The following is a 20,401-nucleotide window of genomic DNA, read 5'->3' as shown; positions in this document are numbered from 1 at the left end:
TTCTAAGAGGTGGTTCCCGAGGTACAGAAATGACGTCAGTGCCGAGTACAGATACCAGATCAGACTTGTGACAAATAATCTTATCACCTCATAAACCAGCAGCAAAATGGTAATTTTTGACCAGTTCCGAATAATGATAAACAGCACAAAAGGGAACACAAGGTATTACATGACCCAACATTGAGAGCCAGCCCCACAACTTTGAGAGCCAATACATCAACATTGTGACCAATCAATATGATGAATGCTTATAACAATTTTGCCTTAACACTCTTTGGTCAGATCTATCGTTACCTCAACCCTTTGTGCCCCACGTTGGGCGCCAAAAAGGACTGTCGTGGTTTAACCTGGCAGGCAGCCAAACCCCATGCAGCCGCTCGCTCACTCCCCCTACCCGGTGGGATGGGGAGAGAATCTAAGGGTGAGAGTAAGAAAAACTCTTGGGCTGAGATAAAGACAGTTTCATAGAACAGAAAAGAGAAAATAATAATAATAATGATAGAATATACAAAATGAGTGATGCACAATGCAATTGCTCACCACCTGCGCTGACCGATAACCAAGTAGCGATCGGTACTTCCTGGATCACGCCTACCATTCATATACTGAGCACGACGTCACATGGTATGGAATACCTCATTGGCCAGCTCGGCTGGCTGTCCTGATTATGTTCCCTCCCATCTCGTGTACCTAGCTCAGTCAGTAGGCACGGGAGCTGTCCTTGGACTAGGAGGGCACTTAGCAACAACTGAAAACATCAGTGTGTTATCAACATTCTCCTCATACTAAATCCAAAACACAGCACTAGGAAGAAATTTAACCCTATCCCAGCCGAAACCAGGACAGTGTGTTATCAACATTCTTCTCATACCAAATCCACAACGCAGCACCACACCAGCTACCAGAAAGAAAATGAACTCTATCCCAACTGAAACCAGGACAGCTCCATGTCACACTTCTGGCATAGCAAAGTTGTTCAGCTTCTGCTGGCTTGCCATCTGTCTTGCCAGGATGGACCTGTTGAGAAAAGGAAAAGCAGAGCAGGAAAAGCAGAGCAGAGCAGGAAAAGCAAAGCAGGAAAAGCAAAGCAAACAACCTTCACAGCTTACCCTTCCCTCACGTGGTGCAGGAGTGAGAGATTATTACACTGTTCCTGCTCAGTTTCTTGTCTTAAGTAGCCAAGAGATATCCTCCTCACTCAGAAAAGAGGTTCAATATCAATTTTTATCTGAAGTTTAGATTTAATACAAACAACTCTTTAATCTGTTCATTTCTAAATGCAATCCAAACAGGTGTAGAGGGACTCCGCTACTTAACAGCAGCATCTTTAAGAAAGTTTCCAAGAACTCAGAAACATAGTGAAACATGGTGCTTTTAGTATTGAGAGAGAGAAAACCATCACAAGGAATTTAGTGGTTTGAATACCTGTTTATTTACTACACACATTACCACTGCAGTTTCAACAGTGGAAAACATGGCAACTTTTTTTTTGTGTGTTAATGGAGAAGTAACAGATGACAAAGTAACACAACCAGCCATTTTATTCCAGTTATTTTACATACATGCACACACACACACACACATCCCCTCCAAGAATTAAAGGCTTTAAAAATATTACTGGCCATCAAAAATGTTATTAAAAAATATCTCAACTTTTTGCATGAAAAAATGTTTGTTTCAATTTTCTGGCAAAAGATTAACATGACTTTAGCTATTCCAGTTCTTAGCTGAAATGCTGGTTATGTTCAGAGGAAGAAAGGCATACTACCAGTATTCTTATTTGTCATGAACGTGTAGATGAACATGTTTTCTGTTTTGGCAGAAAAATTTTATTCTGCACAGGTATGAAAGCTTTCATACATAATGTTATCCTCCTCAATGAATGTAGTATTTGCTGACAAGCTCATTTGCTGACATCATGTATGTTCTCTTACAAAACTTTCAAAAGAAAGAATACAATCAACTTGCTCTTCCACATCCTGTGTTTTACTGCGTTTAAACACAAATAGGGGTATTTCCCTTTAGATATCATGCTGCTAGGTTTATAGTTCATATAAAAAGGAGTTCTGCACAGCTTTACTCCAGCTAATCATGGCTAAGGTCCCGGTTCACAGTGCTGAAGTAATAAAGAGTTACCCAGTGTACACCTGTCAATCATCATCCAAATGAATTAAAAAGAAGTGCATCGAGAATACAGGTAGAGATGAGCTTTTTTTGATCCTATACAAAGTATAACTTAAGGCTTTTGCAGTACACCATAGCTAACAAGTACGCATTTAGGAGCATTAAAGCTGTGATAAAGTATCTGTCTATGCATCAGCAACTTTAATCATAAGAAATACTTGGCAGTTCAAGTTTTTTGATTATCTACATACATGTATGCTGACTGCTCAATACTAATAACATCTTTTGCTGGTGTCGTGGTTTAACCCCAGCCAGCAACTAAGCCCCACACAGCCGCTCGCTCACTCCCCCCCGGTGGGATGGAGGAGAGAATCAGAAGAGTAAAAGTAAGAAAACTCGTGGGTTGAGATAAAGACAGTTTAATAGGGAAAGTAAAAGCCGCTCGTGCAAGCACAGCAAAACAAGGAATTCATTCACTGCTTCCCATCGGCAGGCAGGTGTTCAGCCATCCCCAGGAAAGCAGGGCTCCATCACGCATAACAGTTACTTGGGAATACAAACGCCATCACTCCGAACGTCCCCCCCTTCCTTCTTCTTCCCCCAGCTTTATATGCTGAGCATGACGTCATATGGTATGGAATATGCCTGTGGTCAGTTGGGGTCAGTTGTCCCGGCTGTGTCCCCTCCCAACTTCTTGTGCACCCTCAGCCCACTCGCTGGTGGGGTGGGGTGAGGAGCAGAAAAGGCCTTGACCCTGTGTGAGCCCTGCTCAGCAGTAACTAAAACACCCCTGTGTTATCAGCACTGTTTCCAGCACAAATCCAAAACACAGCCCCATACTAGCTCCTATGAAGAAAATTAACTCTACCCCAGCCAAAACCAGCACAGCTGGGAACAATTAAATATTCAACTTGATCTTCAGATTTTTAAAAGTTTCAGCTCTGTGGCTGCACGTTTTTCCTGCAAGGAAGTCCAAAGACACCTTTATTACACAGGTAACCAGTGTATCTCCTGCAACCAAAGGGGCAGTACACCTAATGAGAGACAGTCACTCACTGTACTTCCCAACAGCGCTAAGAGAACCATAAAGTTGCTCCACAGAAACAGGGTACTGCTAATCAAGCAGTGCAAGCAGTGTACTTCACTCCTAAGTATGATATTCCTAAATGACAGGGTGAGTTGCCTCCTCTTCTCCCCCCCGGCATCTGCCAACACTCTCTCGTTTGTAGGCACAGTGAAAGTCAAGAAAAACTTGCGTTCTCAGAGACCTAAAATACAGCATTAAGTCAACTGAGTAGCACAGCACCAAGCAACCCTTGCTATGCTTCATGTCTTTGGTACTTGTTTTAAATGAGAAAATTAACAAGTGAAAATAAGTATCTGTTCCTTTTCAACAAGCAAGTTTAATTTTTGAGGCTTTGTTGGTGAAGATTAAGTAGGGACAAAAAACAGTGTTGCTAAGAATTTATGCAATGTCTTGAGCACAGAGACAGAGATTGTATGGTCTCATTTGCAAACACTGGAATGTCTACTGTTACAGGAGACAGATTGTTAAAAAAAAACAGGTTTTATCAAATTTTGAGTTAAAAGATAAACAGGTAGGAGACAGCCTCTGACCAATGAGCTCACGTAAAGATCTATCCTCAAACAATTATAACTAAATATTGTTTACACTTGGCAGTCATAGCCAATCCTCATGTTACAACCACCAGTGAATTAATCTAATAAATTTATAAAAGTCTCTAGTAATGCAGGGAAACATGATACCTGCTAAAGAATAAGAGACAGACACAGGATTTTAAGAATTCTAAGACATCCTTTGTGTCTTTTTACCCCTCGTTTTCTATTGCACAGACAGGATAGAGAATAAATGTTTCTGAACACTGACCTACCCAATTACAATTTCTAAGAACAACTTTTTCTCTTTTAAGCTAATACTAAAAAAATGTTTATACCAGCTAAACATAACGATGACAGGTTTTGCTGCTATAGCATTTTTGCCAATGCCTGGTCAATGTATTCTATGAGATACTCTGGATAAATCTGCTGCTTCTCAAAGATGACAAAGATAGAAGGGTTTGAAGAGCTATTCACACAACTGTCATAGAAGTTTTGGTTGTCCTTCAAGGGAGGCCGAACATAAGAAGAACTACCAAGAGTGAACTCCCCCACTAGCACCCGTGCCAGAAACATGGTCCTGGTGTATGAGTCTTCCCCGCAGTAGTTGTCAGAGTAAGATGCATCCCTTGCAAAATAGCTTCCTGCAGAAGAGACACCAAGACAGAGTTGATAAGACACCAAAATTGCAGGGAAGGAAGCGATACAGCGTGAAAGTGAATTCATAAGCAAATCCATTAAGCAGTTCATGAATGGCCTTTCCAAAGCCTTCACTTGTCCTCTATGTCCTTCCACTATGTATTACCTACACTTTTATTTTTCACAGCACACGTATTAAAAACCCACACAAGTAGTGTTTTAAACATTACCATATTCCTCAAAAAGATTTCCTCCTGACCCTAGACATCCATCTTCCCCAATCTCGCCCAACTTCCTCTCCTGACAGAGGCTACTAATATTTACTAGAACATTTCTGAGAGTTACAGAGTATTCAACTGGATGGGTGGGTAGTCCATCAGTCAGCCTGTCTCTTGGCTATTCCACTTGGTATGTTGATCCTTTCCTGTACACAGGACAATGTAAAGGAGTATTAATTTGCTAACGAGGTAAAAAGCCTGTAAGTAGGATGGCCTTTATGTTCCTGGAGGGAAAAAAAAAAAAAAAAAAAAGCCACGTTGCCTTCCTGTAGGAGCTTGGAGAAATTGGAACAGAAGTAAGCCTGGACTCTAGGAGAAACCATCCCTAGAACTGGCCTCTCCTAAGCTTGTCTTTTCTTGCAAGGACAGAGTGGAGCATAGAGGCCAAGGCCTTTCAGTATGGCAATGATCATTTGGAACTAGGGCAAAGTCAGCTACGTTGTCCACATCATCACAGAGATAAGCCCTAGATGGGCCAAGTGCCCTCTTTCTAACTTACACCTCTGCAGTAACTACGGAGAATTTTTTAGCAAGTCTAGGGTTAATGAAAGAGCTGAAAAACAACCTTTGCCGTAGACTGTCCCATGAAGGCCACAGATCCTCCAGTCAAAGTTTTGCTGGCAGATAGCATCAATGTATTTCCTACTGGTCCCATGAAATAAAAATCGCTCATCTACAGCCTTTCCACGATTGCTCTTCTGCATTTGTTCCTTCTGCCTGCAATAAGAAGCAGTATCTTTGCAGTTCCACAGTGGCTGTATCCAGCCAGGTTCCAGCCATACTAGCACTCGGACAATTTTACACAAAGAGTACATTCTGAAAATCCTTATGTTAAGGCCTAAATTTTGGGCATACAGGGTATCTTGCTGTCTAGCTGCATACAAACATGCTTTCTTTATACACAATGCCTCCGGATATTTAGTAATAAAAATGTTTTGTTTCATTCACTGCCTATTGGGAGAGGGGGAGGAATCTTACTATTAATTTTTTTCTAAACACAGGAGTTCATGTTAAGGCTTTCCCTCAGTGAGTTTTGCATTTAGTTTTGAGGGCTGTTTCAGTTTTGACCAGCTACAAACCGGTGTTTGTGCCAGATGTGACTGATTACCAGCTTCAAGGCTTCAGTGGAAGGCAGCTGTCCTGGACACAGGCCTGGCAGAAGTCAGAACCACTTACCCTCAGGAGCAAGGATTCCTCCCACAGAGCTCATCTGACTATTCTAAGCTCTGTGTCTTGAGTTTTGATTTTGTCGGTACCTCTTTACCTACATGTTGATCCTGGCTAGGTATTTCAGTTGGGGAATGGAAGCACATTCTTAAATGCAGCTGCATTTCAGGAACGCGTGTCTATCTTTAGCACACAGCTAACTGCAGAAACAACAAACTTCATGCACACATACCAGAGAGCAGTATTTTACACATACCATTGATACAGTTCCCAGAGAGATGGGTTCTGAACTCTACAAATCCTTTTAATAACTGTTTTGGGCATTGTGCGTTGAAAGTCCATCTTGATTTTCTTGTATTCTTCAGAAGATCTGTCAAGCTCAATCAGCTGTAAGAAAACATTAAAAAGCTACTCTCATCTTTCAGTATATCATACCAAAGCCACTCTACCTCGTGCACTACTCAGACCATTGAAGTCTTTTCTGTGAAGCAGAGGTACGAGCAGCAAAAATACTCTTGGAAAAAAGGCAGATTAGAGATCCCTGCTCTGTAAAAGTGAACTCTTACCTAGGGAACATTAACTCCTGGGGTTTAAGACACCCAGGTTGCTCTCTCACAGGACATTAGAGCAGCTGCATACTTTTGCGCAGCCACCCAGCCCCTTTTAATAATTGGGGCAAGATACATTTGCATGCATATATCAAACAGTACCTAAATACACAGAAGAAATGAGCACACAAATCAAAAAAAAAAAAAGGAGAATTTATGTTGCAGCAAATCAAAGAGTACCTCTGCACCCATGCTTTTTAAATCTTTATAGTTTATACTCCCTACAGCCAGTGAATACAAACTGCACTGCCTGTTATGTTTTTAAATAAATTGAAAAGGCTTTATTTGATCAACTATTTTAGGGAAGAGTAGGGACACATTGCCAAAAATCAGTTCCTTACATGACAATCTTGAAAGCAAGCAAAGTTTTCTACTTGCATGTTTTCCCTAGGAAAATCAAGAATGTCAATGTTAGCCTTCTCTATTTTTTATTGACAATTTCTTGAGGATTTGCATTTTGCAAGTTAGTAATTTTCAAGTTTCATGTAAGAAGATCTTTTCTGTAGGTATAGTTACTAGCGTTGACAGAGGTGATGGTGGAGGCAAACGTAAACCATGCAGATATTAACTGGGTGTGTTACAAAGGTAGACAAGTTCACTCCACTGGAGTTATGGTACATTTTCATAAATGATCCCAGCCTGAACTCTGCCGATATCAGCAATGCTCCATAGACATACAACAGTCTACTTACATACAGCTCAGGGAATAGCTACCCTGAAGTTTAGAGGCATGATTTACCTCTGATGCTTCAGCACATGTTGGACTTCAAAGCTACGTATCTTGGGTACCAGTAACAGTCTTGCTAATACAGCACAAGCTTCAGGCAAATTTGCCAAGGAAAGGGATAAATAGTAGCAGTGAAAGTCAATGTTGCCATGGTTATACTGGCACCATTTGTTAATTTAAATCTGGGTCCAGTTTCACCTCTAGGCCTGCCCAGTGTGGTATCAGACTCAAATTTACCAACACCTCTGCATTACGTTACATAAGAAACAGTCACCTACAAAGGCACGAGAAACACTGAACTTGTGATGTAACAAACTGTATGTGATAAAACTGATGGAAAGAAAAAACCAAAAAGCTCCAAACCTTGAATCCCAGTTCAGGCAGGGCAGATTTGTCCCAGTGAGCTGGAATGCCCTTAAACTTTTCTGTATGTTTAAAGCCCCTGTACATTACAAGACATTACAAATAGGTAATTAAAACAAAACAGATTCCTACATTTTATGTACATATGACACTAAACATTTTTGCCAAGTTCAGGGAGAATATAGGCAACTGAACATATTCAGAAATATTTCAAAATCGTCTTTTCATTTCAGTACATGAAAATATTTGTTCTAAATCATCATGTCAAGACTTATGGCAGGAAGCAAGATGACAAATGAGAAAAAAATTAGATAGACACTGTACTAAACATGAAAGCAGTTCTCTTAGTTGCAAAGAGTTGAATGTATACATAAAAGCTCTGCTACACTGGAGTAGATAAATAAAAATGCATCCAGTATCATATCAGTATGACAAACAGGATAGATACAGCCCTCCCCTCTACTTCCATCCCAATTTTAATTAGTGTGTTTAGCTGCTCTTTTCTGTGTTGTTTAAGCAAGCACTGTGTGCTGCAAGAGAACGCGTAAAAAAAGTTGGCTGTTACATGCAATTATATAAAACTTCTCCCCTTGCAGACTCCCACCTTTTGCTCCTGTAACAACTATTATTTTCCTCTCAGATTCTCTGGTTGTTCTCAGAAGAATGGTTTCTAAACTTGTAGTTAGCTTTGAAAATTACTGATCTCAGATGTCAGAAAGGGCTAGTATGCATAAACGTTATTGCTTCCATCTGTATCAGCTGCTCTAGTAAGACAGCTCCCTGTAATCAGCAGCTCCCTACAACATTGCTACATGTTGAATTATTTTCTATGCTTCCACACTTCCTGTGGCCAAGTCCAAACTTCCTTCACCCCTAAGGCTCCTGAGTTGCCAGCTGCAGTGCTGCCCTGGCTGGACATTGTTGCAGGAAAGATATATCCCTTCCCCTCTCAATTTCTTTTACAATTGCCTTAACAGCTACTCCTTCACCTTATTTACACCCTTGGAAAACACTGCATTCACAATGCACTAAATCCATCACCTCAGAATGAGCAGTTGCAGTTTACCTTGCTCTTGTCTCTTCTACCTCTGTCTGAGAGACAAATCTAGGTCTTCTGCAAATCTCTCTCTCTGTTGCGTAGCGAAGGTTTTTCTGAATCATGGCTGGGGAAAAAAATAAAAATAAAACCATGAACAATCAGAAAGATGTTTTAGAAAGCCTTCACACTGCAGCAAAACTTGCCACTAAGTTGTTTTATCAAAAATGTTGACAAAAAGGCACTGATCTTTTTTTCTTGCTAAACAACAGGAAGTCAGAGCAGGATGTGGAACCCACAGTCTATCTGTATAAATCACCAAGAAGGATTTCAGTTTCAGTTTTGCTCTTAATTTTAGAAGGAATGAAAGATGCTGCTAGCTATTTTCCCTTCATTGTTCCATCAGCCATGCTTAGCCAAAAAGGATCATTGTAAAATAAGTATCTACTTTTGCTCCATGGATTGCATCCCCTCCTTCTTAATCTGCAATCAAGATACTGTTTTCCTACATGTAGTTGTAGATTTCAAACCCTATAAACACAATCTAACAGCTATCACAGGCCATTCATTTTTATTGACCACCAACAGAAACAAGTCACAGCAACCTGAATTTTAGAAGCACTCTTTCTGGATCTTGGAAGCCCTGTAGCTACTGCCATATCATACTAGCAACTAAGAGTCAGTAGCAGCCAGGAGAATGAGGCCTCATCTTCAGAGAGAGATACACAGGAAGAAAACAAACAAACAAACCAACCTCTTGGCACTACCAAGTCTAGAAACTAAGTTTTGGAAGATGTCTACATTGCATATGTTTGCCTAAGTTACTAAAAAAGCCCAAACCTTAGAAAAGGGATTGATTTACCATGCAATCTTCCCTTCTAAGCCAGACAAGTTTCCCCAGCCTATAGAGAAGATTATAGCATTGCTTTTAATTGAATTACACACAACATATCACATGCCCTTTCTCCTTGTGTTTTTTTTTTTCCCCATGCAGAATGAGATAGTAATGGAGAGTTGGATCAAAGGCAACTACACCAAAATGACAGTCTAGGCAGGCTGGTTCCCACCACTATTGTTCCCCATGATTTTTGAAAAGGATACCTGGAAAGGCAACAGCTCAGAGAGGACAGTGCCATCACAAGTGGCTTAAATTTCCTGAACTCTTGGGAAACACATCTTCCTACTTTGACATAATCAAGGTATTTCCTCAGCCTTTCCAGACAGGCAGAGCTATGAAAAGAAAACAGCTACATAAATCTTGCAATGCTATGGATTGTCTGGACCTGACACCTTGCCCAAGTATTCGTTTTTCTGCAAGCCAGTTATTAAAGCAGACCAGAAGCTGGCTTACCAAGTCTTCCAGAAGTTTCTCACCATTTGTATTGGTGCTAGCATCAATGGCAATGTCACACTTGGACTTGCTGGCAGATATTTTGAAACCTGGCACAAGAACTTCTCAAAAATAAAAGGTCTGGAAGAATAAGAGTGCCACTTTGCTTATGTGAACAGCTTTTATCCTGAGAACTTTGATAGCAGCTCTGTCTCTGTAAACATTGCAGTTCAAAGTTCAAATTTCTCTCTCCTATCTCCTGTAGCAATGTAGTTTAAAACCACAAAAGTCCTGGGAGGGAAGGAGGGAGGGAGGGACAAAACAAAAAAAACAAGGCAAATGGAACCCACCTCCAAAATTGAGTTCATATTCATGTCTTCCAGCTTTGAAGTTCAGCTTTGGAGAACCTTTGGCTATATAAGCTTTCTCCAGATCATCACTGGAGACAGTGGCAGCTGCATGATCATCATCCTGTCAGGGCAATACCAGAGAAAAAAAGATTCTCCTGGTCTGTTATATACAAGCAAGTTTAAAAACCAACAACTGTCATATGGTATGGTGGCTGCAGTATGTATAAGCCTTTGCGCATGATAGTGGCTTTCAGGCAAAAGCCATGTATTAAGCAGTTGAAACTGCCCCTAAAACAGACCAAGCAGTGTTATGAAGCCTGAACTGACATTGCAAAGTGCATGCGGTGAACACTACTACTGAGACTGCACGTTCACCAGCGAGACCTTAGCAAAGACATCCAGAGTACTACTGGAACCTCAGAAAAGGAAGTTTCAGTCAGGAGCAATGAAAAGAATGTATTAATGTGATCCTATCTGATGTGACTCACTGAAGAATTATCTGTCAATAGTATTTGTGACTCACCAGTGAGCACTTCCCCCTACGTGAACCAATCAAATTGGCAGGGAAAAGATCCCATTAGGCCTCTAAAGTCCATCTGTACAGTATGAGTGAGAGGGAAGGAGAGAGAGGGAGGGAGAGCGTGACAAAAGAGGGGGAGGACATAAACACTGTTTACTTTTCAGTAGTTCTGCACTTTTAACACAGAGTTGAGAGTCTCCCCATTTCTCCACACTTACTTTTTTTCCATACTCCTGCCACAGGCCATATTCATCTTTCCAGTACCAGACCCATTCTGTTGTAAGAATGAAGTGAGGGGGTTTGGTCACAGAGGAGGCTGTAGAAAGACGTCTAACCTTTGCAAACCCACAGCACATATTCAGAAAACAGATACATGGCAAGACAGAGCGATTTTCAGTAACACCATTATTAAATCTATAAAACAAAGGAGACAAAAAAAAAAATCAGAAATGTTTGTGAACCTTTACACATAGGTTCAGAAGCCCACCACGAATTTGCAAATTAAGTCAACGTCACTCAAAAGCAGAACACAAACCTGCAGTTTCCACAACAATCCCAGCTCTGCCTTGTTTTGTACATATTTTGCATTACAGTATTACGTCCCGCATTGGTTCCATGTGCAGTAACCATTATCAACTTGTAAATTAGTGAGTTACAGAAGATGAACAGAAACACTGGAAAATGTACACTGCCTTCTTCTTGCTAACCAACTATATTCTAAACAGAACACTGTCATAACTTAAGCACAGCTTCAAAGAGCCTCTAACGTAACACGCGAGGGCTAGGTAAATTCTCCAGCATGGGACACAGCATACTGGTATGAGCCCCTTCCAATACCCTCTTTGTGCTACATAAGCAGTTCCAAACTCTTAAAGGTATTTCCATATTCTTAATGGTTCTCTGCACCCAAAAGTATCTCTCTCTCCAAGTACACAAGGTATTCTACCAGTTCCACTATATGGACTTGAGGAAAAGGGGACAGGAGGGGCATATCTCATGCTACCTTTCCATCCCCCATCTCAAAAGGTGAAAGGTTACTTCTAATCATGGGATCAAGCTGTGTATTGACAAGCTCTAACCAAAGACAGATTCCCACAAGTACTTGTAATAAAATCACCATTCTCTGCAATTTTACAACCATTCTCAGTGAGGATTAAGACTCCCTATGGTAGCAGTGGTAAGAAGTATTTATACATTTTTTCACAGCAAACAACAGTAGTCTACGGGTCAGTCACATAAAATAAATGTGGGGGATTGACCCTGGCCAGCAACCAAGTACCTACACAGCTGCTCGCTCGCTCACTCCCCTCCCCTCCTCTATACAACAGAGGGTAGAAAATAGGAAAGGCAAAAGCAAGAAAAGTTGTGGGTCAGTATAAAAGCAGTTCAATAGGTGAAGCAGCAGGGTGTGTGTGTGTGTGTGTGTGTAAATAAACAAGTAAATAAATAAATAAAGCAAAGCAAATCGCTCACAACCTCCCACAGGCAGTCTAACGCCCAGCCAGCCTCCAAACAGCAGCCACCTTGGAAACCAAAAACCCAACCCTCTTCTTCCTCTGCCCCAGGTTTTATTGCTGAGCATGACATTATATGGCACAGGAGATCCCTTTGGTCAGTTCAGGTCAGCTGTCCCGGCTGATCCTCTCCCAACCCCTTGCCCACCCCCAGCCTACCCACAGGCGAGGAGCAGGGCAAAGTGAGAAAAAGAGAAAGTCGTGGCTCTGGGCAAGCGCTGCTCAGCAACACCTAAAACATGGGTGCATTATCAGCACTGTTTTAGTCACAAATCCAGAACACAGCACTATACGGGCTGCTATGAAGAAAGTTAACTCCATCCCAGCCAAACCCAGAGGGTCCTATATAGACTCCAGGCGTAAGTAAGTCACAATGGATCAGATCTGCAGCAACAGTAGATCAGCAAAGTGAGGTCAGTAGAAGAATACCGAATGAAGCTACTTATGTCATGACTGCAATAGAATCGTAGCAATTTATAGCCACTAAGGGCCTGGTCCGATACAGCAAACTCCAAACGTTATTAAAGCTTAGAAGAGTTTATACCTGGCATTATTGGGGTCACAATACGCTTTTTCTATTTCTTCCATATTCTTCAAGTCCTTCCAGGTATTACCATCAGAGATCTGCCATCTATATGGCAAGTGAAAATGAGTTCTGATACACTTGTCTATAAAAGTTTAAAAATAAAAAAAGTAAGAGATGCATTATTTTTACAGGTTATGAGAAAAACTCCAACATTTCAGAGCTGTACACCTAGCTCGTGAAAGTATCAAATGCATAGCTATGGAAAGTGTTCACCTATGGAATCATTACAAGCAATAGTTCAGAATTTTTCAGCATGAGCAAGCAAAACTTAATTTTTAAGCTAGGCAGAAGTTCAGTTTCTGTACCTACTAGATTCTCTTTCGTGCATTAAAATTGCTAGCAGGAGCTCAGTGGTGAAGGACTGTTCTGTCTTCTCAGTTTCACAGACAAAAATTTACAATGAGTCGAGATCACAAGCTCACACGAGGCCATTATTTCACATGTAGAATAACAGTATAGACTCAAATATCTATGCTTAACCACTTAGTCCAAGGTGGTATTACTGAGGAATTAAACCCCACCCCCCCCAAAAAGAGTGCTTAGTTTTAGGATAGGAAGTAGCTCATTTAGAGACTTCAGGAAGTCTCTAAGGGTCCAGGGCTCACCAGGAACAAGAGTAGTGGTAGCAGTGGCCCAGGTATCACAAGTGTTGCTCAGAAATCATTCGAAGAGTCAGTATGCAGTCTCACTCAATAGGAGTGAAGATCTCATTATCAGTACACATACGCATAAACTCGAGGCTAGCTTTCATAGTAGAACAGGCAACTTAACTACATGGAAAGTCAAGGAGACTGCAGCACATAGTTCATATGAGAAGGTGTGCAGTACATCAGGGAGCTACTACAGGTCAAGAACATCAAGAAAGAAAAGGATGACAAAAGGACACCCCAATAAGAAAGCTGGCACAGCAGCCTTTTTCCTGGACAAGTTAGAACATTTTGAAAGGGAGACAGCTCAGAAAGATGGAACAGAAGAGTGCTAGAAGAAACAAGGAAGAATGTAGAATTCAGAGTATCTTTTGTAGCTATTTGGAAATAGGACTCCTATCATTCAGCAATCCCTTAGGTGAACACAGGTGGAGTAGCCAATCTCCAACACAGGCCGATACACATTTCAGAGCACACCAAAACAGCTTCTTTGTTTGGTATACCACATAGGTCAAACACTTTCCGACCAGCACTCAAGATTACAATGAGATTTAACTAAAGATAAGCATAAGCTCTGAAGCTTCCCCTTTCTGTGAAAGATGTCTATCACTTTCTCTTTATGAAAAAAGGAAAATAGACTGGACTTGCTACAGTCACAACCTACCTTTAAAGCCACAACTTCTGTACAGATGATATAAACAGATCTGTTCCAATTCATCATCATTTGTAGTTGAGGACTCTCGGCTAGAGCTGTGTTTTCTCTCTAGAGAGGGGAATTATAAGCCTCATTAATACACTTTGTTTCAACAAGCCCCTTAAAAATGCACCTATGGGTAGGGAAGATGCCTAAAAACAGTGTTTATGACTATGTAACTGCATTCAGCTCCAGAAAGACACTGAAGTCTTTGATAACTTGTATACTCAAAGGTCCTATCCCTTTATCCATCCTTTCTGAACTTGACTGTCCTGTAACTGCTAAATTCCTCAGATAGTTTTTAGCCGTCACTGCAAAATAAGAATAGAATCCAATGCCTTTACATTTCTAGATGGACTTGAGTTAACTGTGCATTCCACATAGCTGTTCACATTGGCAGCTATAAATTTGATACTTCTGTAAATTAAAGCACACCTAAGGAAACAAAAAAGGGAAGAAGGAACTGCAGGGAGAATAGCAGAGATGAACACACATACTTGGATTTTCCATTCTGTTACCCTTTTCTTTCCTGCTAAATTATACTTAACTTACAATTCTAAGGAACTTCAAAAGAACAAACAAAATACTACATCCCTGAGAAGTAACTAGGATATTGCTGTCTGAATTCTTGTGCTAGACAATTGCTACATTAAAGAAAAAAACGGATAGTTTATAATCACACAAGTAAATGCCACTCCTATTCTTAAACAGTTCTCTACCCTTGTTTATGCTTTTTACCACGAAAAAAATTATACATCTCCCTATTTCCAGTTCCTGTTATGCTTTTCTAATAAAATTAATTTCTAAATCAAATTTAAGATTTTTATAAACACCAAGCACTTTATTTCTCAGGAACCCATAATGCCTTGAAATCCACTTCACTTGTCAAGACACAAATCTCTGTCAATAAGAGAGGTGCAAGGTCCCTCCTGAAAGACACATCAAGATGTGAATTCAGTTTTCTTTTTCTTAATGACATCTGTGAGAATGTTACATTCACTATAGTGACTCTTCTTCTGTTTTCAAAAGATGGTATCATTTACCTTTGCATGGTGAAGACTTGGCATCTTCTATGTCATACATGTTCCTGTTGCCATTTTGTATGTCATACATATTCCTATAAATGGAGGGTAGTTTCTCAATAATGTCTGAGCTCATTCCCTGTCTCTCCAGTTTCTCATAACATTCTGACTTTAATAAGTCATGGGATCGCTTGCAGCTGCTGCCAAATCTGCACTGTCCCCACAAAAAATACTGGCAAACATGCAGTTTAGTGCAGATCTTTTTATAGGTACAAGATCCATAAGGTCCATCACCTTTGTTATAATGTAAGCAGACCTTGGGTAGAAGAAAAAAAAAGAATTTAAAGATTAAAGTACAACGTGCTCATATAAACTGTTTGAATTAATGATTTTTAAATTTTTACAGCTATGTGTTTACATTTGCATTTAAAAGGCTCATACAAGTTTCTTCTTTTTTTCCAAATGATTACTTGATAGTTTTTCCTTTCCCCTGCTAATGTCTAGAAAGATCTTTCAACAGACAACCACCACGTCTTACAGATATTCTCAAGCAGATGGGATTTTGTTCTAAGTCACGTAAATGTAGGAGAGTGGATTTTATTGTGTCACTGCCCAAACTCTTTGGTTTTCTAGTTTTGGAATAGTGAACTTTTTTGACCTGAATTTGATGGTAAGAGGTACTGGATCTGGCTGGGATGGAGTTAACTTTCTTCATAGCAGACCATACCGTGCTATGTTTTGCATTTGTTGCCAAAACAGTGTTGATAACACACCAATGTTTCAGCTACTGCTGAGCAGTGCTTTGCACAGTGTCAAGGCTTTCTCTTTCTCTCCACTCTGCCCCCCCACCCCACGTAGGCTGGGGGCGGGCAAGAAGCTGAGAGAGGACACAGCTAGCCCAAATGCCAAAGGGATGTTCCCTGCCATATAATGTCATGCTCTAAAATGAAAAAAAAAAAAAAGGAGGGGTGGGGGAGGTGGATCTTCGTACAAGGTTGCCCTCGCTCAGAGACTTGCTGGGCATTGGTCTGCTTGTGGGAGGTGGTGACTAACTTCCTTTGCAACACTTGTGTTCTCCCCTCTTTCCTCCACTTGCTAAACTGTCTTTATCTCAATCCACAAGTTTTGTCACTTTTGTTCTTCTTGTTTTCTCTCACCTGTCCTGCTGGGGGCAAGGGAGAAGGGAGTGAGTGAGGGGCTGCGCAAGTGCTTAGCTGCCAGCTGGGGTCAACCCACCACCGACAGAACAGAGGATGCAGATTTAAAGTTTTAGGTTTGCATTATGCTAACCAAACTGACACCTAACACCTCCAGCCAGTATCAAGCCTCTTCCACTTTGTGATGCTCACTGAAACACCAGGCTAAGAAACTGTCACAGTACTACTCACCTCTGGTAAGAGGGAAGGGTCATTTTGAAGCAGAAGCTGGCGAAGTTCATCACTGTTTAAATTCTCAAGTCCATATTGTTTTAGAACACAGAGATTGTGGTCCGAGTGGAAGTTGTGAACAAACCTGCATTCCTTCCTACAAGTTAAGAAACCCAAGTGCAAAATGAGTGTAACAGACTAGCACTATTTTGCTACTCCATCAGTATTACACTGAATAGTTTAGAAAGCACACCAAATTAGCTAGTTTCAGAAAAATCTGTAGCGCCCCTTTATAAAGTAATTATGTGATTTGCTAAGCAGATTACATAATTACTCTGAGGATAATTGCCATGCTATTTCTGATTTACAGTCATTATAGCATTAGTGTAGTCTGACAATATTGGCATTTTTGACCTGCAGCTCACAACCACGCATGAGAAAACACCAAAACGCCAAAGTAACACTTCCTCCCACTAAAATCAATAAGCACATTCCCCAACTTAACGCAACACAAAGTGCCCAGATTTACTGCGTGGAGCAGCGTCTGCGGGGGGGGGGAGGTGGCAAAGCTTTCACCTTCGCACGGGCCTTACGGGGGGACGCGCCAGGAGCAGGGCGGTGAGCTGGGGAAGAGGTGCTGCAATCCAAAGTCTGTGAAACTACCGCTTTCTCCTTTGGGGGAAAAAAACAAGGGAAAAGGGAGCACTTCCGACACGGAAAAGAGCAGCGAGGCCTTTATTGAAGCCTCCTTCCACTGAAGGGGCCACACCGAGCGCAGGGCCGAGCCCCCCGAGGCAGGGTCCCCCTCACCCCGCAGGACAAGCCGGCTCCAGGCCCAAGCTCTCGGCCGCCTCCCGCCCGCACCGAGAGCGGCGGAAGCGGTCGCGGCCCCGCCCCGCCCCGGTGCCACCACGGCTGGCGAAAGTAAGAGACTTTTCTCCCCAGCACGCTTACCTTTCCCACAAACGCGCTGGGTGAGCACTACCAAAGGCAACGGGGCAGCCAGCGCAGGCCGCAGCAGCGCCCGGCCCCGCTGCCCGCCGCAGGGCACCGGCGGCTTCGCCTCGTGGCTCCTCAAGGCCAGGCGAGGCCCCGGCCCCCGCGGGGAGGGATGGCCGCCGAGGGGAAAGGGGGCTCCGCGGAGGGTAACCGCGCCCGCAGGCAAGGAGCAGCACACGAGCCCCGGGCAAACAGGGCCCAGCCCCGCCTGCCCGCCCCCGGCCCGGGCGGCGCTGGGGAGGGTGGCCCCGCCGGCAGCCCCGGGCGGAGAGGAGACGATGGAGGCGCCCCGGGCCGCCCCCCGCCCCTCACCTCGCCTGCTGGTTGCGGCAGAGCCCCTTCAGGTGGTACTTGCAGAGGTGCAGCCGCCCGCACTGCCCCTCGCAGCCCGCGCCGTACTCCTGGCACAGCCGCACGGGGCTGGTGGCCACCACCATCACCACTGCCGCCGCCGCCGCCGCCGCCTCGCCGGGCCGCCGCACCAGTGTGAACCGCTGCGCGTCCCGCAGCACCAGCGCCAGCTGCTCCGTCGTGGGCCGGCCCGGCACCCGCCGCTGGAGTTCACCCTGCTCCAGGCAGCCGCCGCTGGCGCACAGCAGCCGCAGCGCTTGGGCGGCGAACGCCATGGCCGCCTTTCCCGGCTGGAGCCGCGCTCGGCGGGCCGGCCCCGGGCAGCCCCGCCCCGGGACGCTCCACCCGCCGGGGCGAGGAAACGAAAACAAAACCGGCGGCGCGGAGCGTGAGCGGGTGGTACCCGGGCCGCGGGGGCGGCCGCTCCGGGGAGGGGCGGAGCGGCGTGCGCTGCCCTCCCTGCCCTCCCGCCCCGTCCCGGTGCCGCGGCTCGTTCCTGCCCCTCACGGCCCGGGGCTGGGCCGCCGTGAGGGGATTAGCCCTGAGGGAGGCCCCGGCCCCGGGCGCTTGCCCACACTGCCCGCAAGGCCGGAGTCTCCTTTCGCCTGCTGAGATGCTCCCAGACACCCAAAGTCACCCAAAAGGCTGTGATATCTCTTCAGCGGGGTTGGGGGGTGGTTTGTTTCGTGGGGTTTTTTTAGTCTGAAGGGAGAGAGTGAGGCACATGCAGTGGTGCTGCATGAGGGCCCTTTGCCTCCCTCCTCCTGCTGGTTTTTGGGATATATTGGCCATTTTTAACCAAATTTGACCAAAAAGGGGTGGCAGCTGCAAACTCACACATCTCCGATAGGAATAAGTGGTCCAGGGGAGAAGAGAGACTGCAGCCAAGTCTCCTTCACCACCTTCAATTACAGGAAGAAGGCTGGTGCATGAATTCAACCATTGTTCAGCATCAGAAAAACTTCTCAGTTAAGGTTTCTGACCTGTGTCCATTTTCTGATGATCATTGTCCTGGTTTCGGCTGGGATAGAGTTAAATTTCTTCCTAGTGCTGTGTTTTGGATTTAGTATGAGGAGAATGTTGATAACACACTGATGTTTTCAGTTGTTGCTAAGTACTCTCCTAGTCAAGGACTATTCAGAGGCTGGGAGCGAGCATAGCCAGGACAGCTGGCCGAGCTGGCCAACAGGGTATTCCATACCATATGACGTCATGCTCAGTATATAAATAAGAGGCGTGGTGCAGGAAGTAGCGATCGCTACTTGGTTATCGGTCAGCGCGGGTGGTGAGCAATTGCATTGCGGATCACTCATTTTGTATATCCTATCATTATTATTTTTTATTATTATTGTTGTTGTTGTTGTTGTTATTATTATTATTATTTTCCCTTCCTTTTCTGTTCCATTAAACTGCCTTTATCTCAATCCACGAGTTTTTCTCACTCTTCCCCTTCCGATTCGCTCCCTGTCCCACTGAGGGGGGAGGGGGTGAGCAAGCGGCTGTGTGGTGTTTGGCTGCCTGCCAGGTTAAACCACGACAGTCCCTTTTGGCACCGAATGTGGGGCATGAAGGGTTGAGATAACGACAGATCTGACCAAAGCGTATTAAAGCAAAATTTGTCATAAGCATTCATTACATTGGTTTAATAGTTGTTGGTCACAATGTTAGGTATTGGCTCTCAAAGTTGTGGGGCTGGCTCTCAATGTTGGGTTATGTAATATCTTATTTGCAGTATATGCTCCCTGTTGTGCTGTTTGTCACTGTTCGGAACTGTTATCATTTTGCTGCACTGTGTAACACTTTTATGATATGATAAAATCATTGGTCGTGAGTCTAATCTGGTATCTGTACTCAGCATTGCCATCATCTCTGTATCTCGGGAACCACCTCTTAGAAACTATTAGTAATTACACGTTTTTCTCCTCAGAGAATGAATTTAGGGGGGAGACAGGGTGGGACACTTTTCCCCACTCCTTCATCTTCCCTTCCATATCTCCAGAAACTCCTTTTTCTTCTATCCTCTTCACGAAGATGTCCACAATATTCCCTGAGAGTTTTGAATCTCCTTGGGATGTTCAAACAACCATGTTCATATTGCTATGTCTCCTGAATGTGGTTCAGGTCTTGTTTAGGGTTAAACAACTATTCAGGAATACCGTCCAGAGATCAACCCCAGCAACAGACACAGTGGCTACTCAAACCCCCACGACAGGCACTGCGGCTACTCAAAACCCAGCAACAAGCACTGTGACTACTCAAACCCCGGCAACAGTCACTGCAGTTACTCCAACCCCTGCAACAGGCACTGTGGCTACTACTAGCCCGGCGACAGACACCGCGGGTACTCTAACCCCCGTCACAGGCACTGCAGCCACTCAAACCCCAGCAACACAAGGCTCGAAAACCAGTGAGCAGCTTCCCAGACGGAGCAGAAGGGCTGATTCCACTTCCAATCTTAATAA

The 20,401-nt window shown here is 43.6% G+C and overlaps 1 protein-coding gene across 1 annotated transcript; it reads right to left on the bottom strand.

The window, feature by feature from the left end:
- Positions 1 to 1,408: 1,408 nt before the first annotated feature.
- Positions 1,409 to 18,272, bottom strand: PARP12 (poly(ADP-ribose) polymerase family member 12). The gene is made up of 12 exons (XM_075157648.1): positions 17,901 to 18,272; positions 16,611 to 16,746; positions 15,244 to 15,538; positions 14,171 to 14,269; positions 12,818 to 12,941; positions 10,978 to 11,173; positions 10,240 to 10,360; positions 8,590 to 8,686; positions 7,524 to 7,602; positions 6,082 to 6,212; positions 5,224 to 5,375; positions 1,409 to 4,385 (listed from the first exon to the last, which is right to left on the bottom strand). The coding sequence occupies exons 1-12, from the start codon at positions 18,212 to 18,214 to the stop codon at positions 4,111 to 4,113; spliced, it is 2,019 nt and encodes a 672-aa protein (XP_075013749.1). The 5' UTR covers positions 18,215 to 18,272; the 3' UTR covers positions 1,409 to 4,110.
- Between the last annotated feature and the right edge of the window lie 2,129 nt (positions 18,273 to 20,401).

This window comes from Calonectris borealis, chromosome 1 (genome assembly GCF_964195595.1).
Source record: "Calonectris borealis chromosome 1, bCalBor7.hap1.2, whole genome shotgun sequence".
Lineage (NCBI taxonomy): Eukaryota > Metazoa > Chordata > Aves > Procellariiformes > Procellariidae > Calonectris > Calonectris borealis.
The sequence above is the reverse complement of the archived record's forward strand: the minus strand, read 5'-3'. Positions and strand labels throughout refer to the sequence as shown.

Bases quoted from the DNA above. Each gene is read 5' to 3' on its own strand.
- PARP12 (XM_075157648.1), bottom strand. From the start codon at position 18,214: ATGGCGTTCGCCGCCCAAGCGCTGCGGCTGCTGTGCGCCAGCGGCGGC. The intron at 14,270-15,243 runs GTAAATGATACC...TCCCCTCTCTAG, and splicing joins CAAGTCTTCACCATGCAAAG to AGAGAAAACACAGCTCTAGC. The intron at 8,687-10,239 runs GTGGGTTCCATT...TTTTTTCCCCAG, and splicing joins ATATGAACTCAATTTTGGAG to CCATGATTCAGAAAAACCTT.